We start from the raw sequence: 8,633 nt of genomic DNA, 5'->3' as shown, positions 1-8,633 counted from the left end.
AGTATAACAATGCATCTGTCTTTCAGTTCAGATCTTGGGTTGTCTGTTTCAGGCCACATATCAATTATTACTTTGACCTCAAAATGCTTTAACTTGTCCTTCTAAGGCAGTTCTCTCCAACCCCAGTCCTCACTGACACTCTGTCCTGCATGTTTCTATGCTACTCCACTCAAACACACTTGATTTAGCGCATCATCAACCTTTGTAGAGACTTCCCAATGACAGTCATTAAAGCCAGCTGTGTTTAAGCAGAGCAGAATAGAAAGCATGCCGGTCAGGGAGTCCTAAATACCAGAAACGCCATTTATGCCTGTTGTCGCAAATATGCAACAAACCACTTCGGCTCTACAATTATATAAATGTAGCATCTACTTAAAGCAAAACATATGTGATCTTTTTTTTTTTTAATAGCTGGAAATAAATTCAGGCGTTAAGGTTAAGGGAGCTCTGAGGGAAACATCCAGCTCTGTAGATCGAAGAAGGAGGTCTCTTTCCCAGGCTGAATCTACCAGGGAATATCACTGGTTTGTCTTATTTTCCACTTCAGTTCACAAGTCATTGTTTAAAAAAAAATAGTTTCAATTTTCTAAAAACAATGCAACTATGACCATGAATAAAACAAATGCTATTTTTCGTGTCAGCGGGAGTTGATTTTCCTAATGAAGCTGGTTGATATCAGAGGAAATGAACAGACTGTTGTAGATCAGCTGGAAGGAAAGGAGGAAGATGGCGCGCATGGAAATAAAGAAGCTCTGCATGAGTCAAATCAACAACAACATAGAAATATTTGGAGCTTAATTGCAACCTTAAAAATGTTATTTCGCTTCCACGTTTGAAAAACAGTCATGTAGACACCTAGAACCGAATATGTTTCTGAAGTGAAGGGCCCTTGGACCGTTTTTGTTGAATCAATTTGTGTTAAAGTGCTATAAAAACAGCAAACATTTGTTTTTATGTAGGAGAATCTGATGCCACTTGAACCAAATGTGTCTAAAATCCAGTTTGCTCTCATTCAGCATTCACTCCCCGTCATCCTCCACTTCCCCCCACACAAACACCGGCTGAACAAATCACCAGGCATTTGGTGGTTGAGGAGCGCTGGGTTTGTGCTGCCTCCTCGGCCCTCGGGTCTTCAACCAGGAGAGGAATGTGTTGATGTGATCTCTAACTGGCTGCACTTCATCAAAACTCACTTCCACGGGAACAGGAAAAAAAACCCAATGATTGATAAATAACGCAATGATGCGCATCCCTGGATGGACAAGCCAGAGTCAAAAGACAAATAGTCTGATTTGTCATGTTTGTCCCAGGGCACGGCAACAGGAAGCGCTCAGAGGGCTGATTAACGCCACTCGGCAAGACCTGCCCTCCCCTACATGTCTGGCAATTTATTTTACAGTGCTGCAGATTTTGCCACGCAAAGAAAAAATAACTAAGACAAATATTAGCCCAGCTAAAATTGATTTGACAATCAAACAAACTGAGAAGGAAATAAAAGGCTTTTCCTGCCTCTTTTAGCATTCCTCACTCTGAAAAATAACTTCACAGCTCATAGAATTTCTGTACAGTTGCAACCATATGGAATAGAAGATTACTTACGAAGACAGAACCACGGCTACAGCGTCGTTGAGCACGCTCTCTCCAAACAGAAGCGCATACAGGTCTGCGTCTACCTGCAGCTCATTGAAGATAGCCAGGACTGTCACTAGAAAACACAGAGACCACCATTAGTCCTGAGTGTTCAAAGTGGTCAACGTGACATCACAAAAACAGGACTGTTTTGGCAAGTTTGGGGAAATGAAATGCTACATTTGGAAATATTTAATACACGTATCCAGGACATTTTTAGTTCCATATTTAGGGTTTTAACCCTTTTTGTTAAATTGATGAAAGTCTACCCCTTTCATACTCGTTTCGTACAAATGTGTCCATAATTACTTAAATAAAAATGAAACTCACGCTGCAACTCTGTTTTAGTCTTTTAGGAACAATATGAAGATATTTTCAGGACTACAATGATAATACCCATATCCAGAAAATAGCATTTTTCAATTTTATTACTGCTAAAGCTACAGCAGCAGTTTTGATCAAGGACTACATTTTTGAGGTCATTCAGCCATGATACTTTCCTTAAGATCAGAGATTTAAACAACTGAACAACAGAAAAGGCTGTAACAGAATGGACATGAATGTGTTCCCAATTTAATTTCTTTCTAGGTTCCTTTCAGTGTTTTCCTCATTTGATGTGAGTATTTATGACAGCTAGTAGTAAAGAGGAAAGAAGAGTGTATTTAATCTCAGTCAACCCCAAATGAGGTTTTACTTTACATAATCAGGCAGTCTTTTAAAGAGAATATGTCGGGTACAGACAAAAACATTAGTACAATTATGTGCATTAAATTACATTCACGACGCTTGTTTTACAGTATAGCATCAATGAATGTAAAGTCCCCTTTTCAGGACTTGGTCAGAGCTGCACGTAACCATGAAGACAGCTGGTACTGAACGGGTTAATCCCGGTTAGGATGAGAGTATTGCTGCGCAGCCAATAGAAAGGTTTAGTCTGAGTTCAATTCCCGCCTCCTCATCAGGATTTGAGACGCTAGATGACATGCAGTTACAATCTAGTGTAGTGGTGAGCGTTTGACAGTGGACTAGTGTACCAGTGAACACAGAATGTGCACAGCAGGGATTGAACTAATAGATTTCATTTCCCTTACTAGTTAAAACTGTGAAATTTAAGAGAGGATTACAAGTAGATCACATTATGTGCACCATCTAGTAGACATTTTGGTCATATCAGATAAACGGTAAGGATTTACTTCTGCAGGGAAGCCCAAATTATGTAAACTATTTCACGAATGCAAATCTTTGACTTGTTAACAACTTAGACTTCCTGTTTGACCAGAGAGACTAAAACCCGACTGATATGGATTTGAAGCTCCAAAGGACTGCTGTAGAGTCATCACATTAGCCAGCTAATGAAACTTGATTTAGGATCAGATTTTTAAGGACCTTGTTTTAGATAAATGATATTTTTGAGAACCTGCAGCCACCCTGTGTAGGAGAGACCCGCCTGGTTGTTGTAGTTGGTAAATAACTCTGCCCTAGAGGGAACTGTCACTCAGGGATACCCAACATTTGACTAAACTTCCTCCTCGTTTTGCAACAAAAATACTTCTGCCCTACAAACACAGAGGTGTGAACATGTTTTTTCTCCCCCAAATATCATAAGTATAATAATGTATCTATAGTGCTGTTTTTATATATTAAAGGTTTGCAAGTTATTCGTTTTCAAAATCAATTAGTTTTTGAAAAAAAGTTTAGATTTTAACTTTGAAATAAGCGAGCCCCTCCTCTAAAGCACAACTATGTTTACTTTGTCAAAGATTTATGACAAAAAAATAATTAGACTTTTTTTAAATAGATAATATTGCCAAATATTCAATAAAGCAATAGATTTAATAATGATACATTTTTCAGAACAAAAGATTAATTAGTGTTCCAATCCTATTGTATCAAATAAACTATCATATTGTTTAAACGAATAGTCTAAACACAAAGAGAATTAAAACTTTTTGTACTTAAAAAAAAAATCAAGCAACTCTATTTTTTACATATATTTTTTTTACTTAATAGAAAGCGAACTGAGACACCCCATTGAGTATTTACTAAAGTGTCTTTGACTGTTAATAACTCTCACACAAAAACTTACACAGCAAAAAATAAAACCAAATTAAAGTTGTGATACTGAGTTTTATACATGCACAAAAATATCCAAGAGATCCTAAATGATGAGCAACGACTCCCTCATGTCTCTTCTTTTTCACTACTATTCTCTTTTATGGATGTTTTCCCAGCTGAAGGAAATTCCCAAAAAAAGCTTATTTAAAGCTAAATCAAACCATTAAACCAGCTTAAACTTTTCTTTATTACCTTAGGACAGAAGCTTTGCTAATATGACCTCTAAAGGTCCAGATGTTCCAGCTATGGACGCATTTAGAACAGCAACTATTAAAGAGGATCCAAATAATTTAGTTCACTGTGATTATAGTGCTCTATTTAAGAACATGCATGTGACAGAAAGAAGGTCTTTTTGTTAAGGGTCTCATCCAGCATTCTAGTTCGGATTCTAAACCCACTTTAAATATTCCCCCTGTGTTTGCCCACCTTCTGAAAAATGATTTTTTTAAAAACCATGTCATTCTTTTCAAACGATTTTGAATGTGGTGGATGTGAAGAAGACCAGATTTCATTGAATAAGAGAAAAAAATTGGAGGAGCTCTTAAAAATAATAAAAGATCATTTTAAGTCATGCAAGTAGTAATTGTTTTGGTCCAAATAATAAAAAAAAGGCCAAACATCGGAACAATGGGTGATTTGATCCATTTGAGTGACTCAATCAGAAAGGTGAATGTGGCTATTAAATGTGAAAATGCATGACTCTGCAAACCAGTATCATTTCCAGCCATATCTATAGAATCATAAAGATTATTTATTTATTTAGCATTTATAGTTGGTGCCTCAGACCTGTCAAACTGACCTGAAAAAAGACAGGTACGATAGTTAATCTTAGTAAAGCTCCGGTGGATGTGTTTGTGGTTTAAAATTAAATGGTATTTCTGCAGAGTGTTCCATTAGTAATTAATTCATACATATGTATGATTTTGACTATTTTTCCATTTCAGCTCCAAATGTTTATTAAGAAGGAGGAAACATGAGGACAGTCACAGTTACCTGGGTCGGTGGCAGAGACGATAGCTCCAAAGAATAAACAATCGGTGAAGAAGAAGTCTCCACCCATCTGTCCCACCTGCTTCATCAGCATGACACACCCGTACATCAACAGCCTGTCAGATGATAGAAACGCTCTATGAACATTTATAAACGGGGACAATTTAAGGTTCTCATCGACAGTTTGAACATTCTCATGAAAATTCTTACCCGATAACAAAACAGGAAATAACAGTCCCCAGAAACGCAAAGGCCAAGATGGACCCCATGTTACGAAAAAAATGTCTCTGAAAGACAAAAGCAAAAGCAGATCAACACAAAAATGCTGTATGAGGATGGACTCACTCGAGCTGCAAACACGACTCGCTCTGTTGTGACTGACAGCAGCTAGAGAGAACACAGACTGTACCCTTTTTAAGCTGTATCCAGCATGAAAGATGATGGGCGGCAGCAGAATGTTGAAGAACACTTCAGGGTCGAAAGTGACCTTTGAGACGAAATAAAAAACAAAGCATCTCTTAATGTTCTGATTCTTCATTAATTAATCCAAGATGACACATTAAAAAAGCAGAAAAGGGGGAACAAGTTCATCAGTTAAACCTTTAAACCATTAAAAATTGACATAAAACTGACTCCATATTTGCATTGACGGGGACCAAAAATGCAGATGTTTGATCAGCGTCCGGGTACCTTGCGCAGCATCTCGTTGTCCTGAACGTCGTTCACCTCGTTGGCACCGATCTCTCCCTTCAAGGTGTACTCGTAGAATTTGCCGCTGACGTTGACCAGCAGAGTCGGGGGGCTGGCGTTGACATAGCAACTCATGGAGACGTTGCTAACATCCCGAGGAAGATGGATGGCGTAGCGCAAAATTACACCGACGATTACACCTGAGGAAAGCCATAAAACAGCAAAAATGAAAAAAAAAATGAGACTGAAGAGGTTTTGGGGGTAAATTGCTCTTGGAAGTTACCATTTTAGACACAGATTTTTTAAATAACTCACTGACCTAACACAAACATGTAAAACAAATATAAGAAAAGTAACCTTAAAGCCAAATGACAAAAGCTTCTGAATTCACAAAATGTCACACAAACACATAGTGACTATAGATACTTGTGTCAGCTTGTTAACAGAGTTACACTTTTAAAAAGTCTGATCAAACTACTAATCTGTCTCTATTTCATGCCAATATGTTAAAAAAAATGAAAACAAAAAGACAGCCATGTTTATACAGATATATAAATACACAAGCCAAAATAAATAGGATAATTTAACGTTATAGAGCATCTCTGAAACTCCTCTAAATTTAACACTCAATAAAGATATATAAAGATTAAGAAGCTATCGAGTATAAACTAAATTTCAGAACTTCTACAGTTTGAATTATATTAATAAACTACATATAAAGCTGCTCACGTGCTCTCCTAGGACAACATCCCCAAACACAGGATCTGCAGCCACAAAACTATCAGCATATTAATTTGCAGCTGAATTTTAATCAGCTAAATGGAACTTTATCCCTAAACTTAATAAATTGGCATCAAAGTTTTATGTTTATTGAAACTGCTTCTTGAAAATAAACCAAAGCTTATCATATACTCTGACAGCACACACACACACACATATATACATACTGTATATATATATACTGAATATACATACAATTCTTATACTTTATAAAACATTTTGTTAATAAATGGACATTTCTTTAAAGACAAAAAAAACTTTCAAAGAGAACATGTCAGTACAGCTTCAGGTGGCCAAAATAAAATGTACAAAGACTTTGTAGACTCTTCAGAATGAAAAGAAGGGCCACGTTTGACAGACGTTAAAAAATAAAGCTTGTCAGCGCAGACATGCTGTACAACCTATAATGCATGGTGGGGGAGAGATCATAATTTAAAAAATAGATGAAATGATGTGTTTAAGCAGAAGCTTTTCATCTAGATTTGCTTACAGGTCTTTTACTATTGTCAACAATTTGTGATAAGGTGTTATTTTAAGGCATACGAGACTGTCAAGTTGAATACAAACAATGCTAAACCCAATAAACTACAACCAACCATCCATCCTCTTAACCTGCTTCATCCATTTTGGAGTTGTGGGGTTGCTGGAGCCTATCCTACGTACTTTTGTGTTATCAAGGGGTACGCCCTGAAAAGCATGCCAGTCCACCGCAGGGCACACAACAACACATTCACACCTAGAGACAATTTAAAGACATAATTTGAGTTATGAAGCACGTCATAAAGCCACATGACACTCACAGAAATGACTTCCAGATGAAATTTGGAACAGGACCTTCTTGCTGTAAAGTGAAAGAGCTAACCACTACATCACACAAACTTAGGCCACGCATCAAAACAAATCTAAATTTAAACTTTTTTTTTAAGTAGAATTTTCAGATGCAACCATGTGATCACAGGAATACAGAGATGCATCCAACACAAAATGCATGCATAGATTAAACAAAAACAATGTAAAATATGCACATCTATTTGCTATATTCTCAGAGAAGTGCAACAAAATGTTTAATTCTGTTTAAAAAGTTTAGAGTGGAGTGCAGTGGTAAAATTGTAGATGCTCCCTCCACCAACTTTATTGGTGTAAAAGGCCAAGCAGTGCTTGCCAAATTTGGATTTAACATCCAAACTCATAAAAATAGTGAAAAGTGCAACATTTCCGCGTTTACCTCGCACAGTTTGACGGTTGCTACTGACTCCTTAGGGAGTTTTGAACTATAATCAGTGTTTTAGAAGTCATTTCTAACTAACTGGATGCTGTGTTTGAGGCCTTCACGTTCCAAACTGCATGCTGTGTCACAGCTCGGAGGGGATATGCAGAATCATGTCGACAATAATGAGTCAGGTCTGATCTGACCGGCGGCTCTGAGCACACCGGCTCCCCGGAGCAGCTCACCGTAAATCATCGCCAGCCCCGTTTCGTGCAGAAACCTGAACCGCCGGTGCTTGAACAGCCAGATGGTTAGGATGGTGAGGGTGAGGAGCAGGATGAAGATCAGCAAATCCGCACTGTCCTGTCTGTGGCTCTCCTCAGCCTTTTTTTCTGTAACGATGTTCTCCATGGCACTGTCCTCTTCCTGAGGAGATGATGATGATGCTGCTCGGCAAACAGTGATGGACACACACAGGCTGACAAGCATGACAAACCACAGCGTCCGGGTGGTCCTCCACGACATGTTGACAGTCACTCTGAACACCATGTTGGCTTTAGGAAGATAGAAGCGGAGACGTCTTCTGAGTCTAAAAAGAAAAAATAGACAACTACAATTCACGGAGAGGTGGGAGTTGACAGCAGAACGACAGCAATAGAGAAACCGCCACTGACCCGGAAGTGAAAACGAGTTTCCCCCCTCACACTGGTAGCTGCAATTGTATCTTTCAAAATAAAAGCACATTTGAATGACGTTTTATTTTTTTTTCAATATCTACTTTAAAAATGACGACGTAAACCCTTTTTTTTATCTACGTTTAGATATTTTACAATTAATTATCTATGCTTTTGAATGTACAAATTTTATCCTACGTTAAGTATTTTAAAATCTTCACTTTAGATAACTTTAAAGAGGAAGTTAAACAAAGGTTTAACGTAACAAAGAGAGGGAATTCATTATTTTTAAGCCTTACAAATCGCATATAAAAGAGAGAAACCTATGTAGAGAAAATCCTATGTAAATAGTGCTACTTAAAAAAAATAAAACTTATCGTCGGATACAGAAATTATGTGTTTGCATTCATGAAATTTGCACACTCACAATAAATATAATAAAATCAAATAGCAGTCAAAACTACATTTCCTTATAACGTTTCTTTTTAACAAGTGTGATGCGTACATTTTTAAAAACGAATTCATTTATTTAGCTTTAACGTCTTGTA

General features: G+C 37.4%; 1 protein-coding gene across 3 annotated transcripts in view; it reads right to left on the bottom strand.

The window, feature by feature from the left end:
• Positions 1 to 8,424, bottom strand: part of slc9a6a (solute carrier family 9 member A6a) — a 15,223-nt gene extending 6,799 nt beyond the window's left edge. The window contains exons 1-7 of one of the 3 annotated variants that reach the window (XM_024283901.2): positions 8,086 to 8,424; positions 7,657 to 8,000; positions 5,425 to 5,624; positions 5,144 to 5,221; positions 4,945 to 5,021; positions 4,738 to 4,850; positions 1,600 to 1,705 (exon numbers count right to left, since the gene is read on the bottom strand). In XM_024283901.2, coding sequence (XP_024139669.1) covers positions 1,600 to 1,705; positions 4,738 to 4,850; positions 4,945 to 5,021; positions 5,144 to 5,221; positions 5,425 to 5,624; positions 7,657 to 7,960 — 878 coding nt within the window. In that variant the 5' untranslated portion in view covers positions 7,961 to 8,000; positions 8,086 to 8,424. Of the gene's footprint in view, positions 1 to 1,599; positions 1,706 to 4,737; positions 4,851 to 4,944; positions 5,022 to 5,143; positions 5,222 to 5,424; positions 5,625 to 7,656 lie in introns of all 3 variants that reach the window. The other 2 variants (XM_036213844.1, XM_036213843.1) reach the window with 2 other exon arrangements.
• Between the last annotated feature and the right edge of the window lie 209 nt (positions 8,425 to 8,633).

Source organism: Oryzias melastigma, linkage group LG10 (assembly GCF_002922805.2).
Source record: "Oryzias melastigma strain HK-1 linkage group LG10, ASM292280v2, whole genome shotgun sequence".
Classification (NCBI taxonomy): domain Eukaryota; kingdom Metazoa; phylum Chordata; class Actinopteri; order Beloniformes; family Adrianichthyidae; genus Oryzias; species Oryzias melastigma.
Note: the sequence above shows the minus strand (reverse complement) of the source record. Positions and strands in the feature narration are given on the sequence as shown.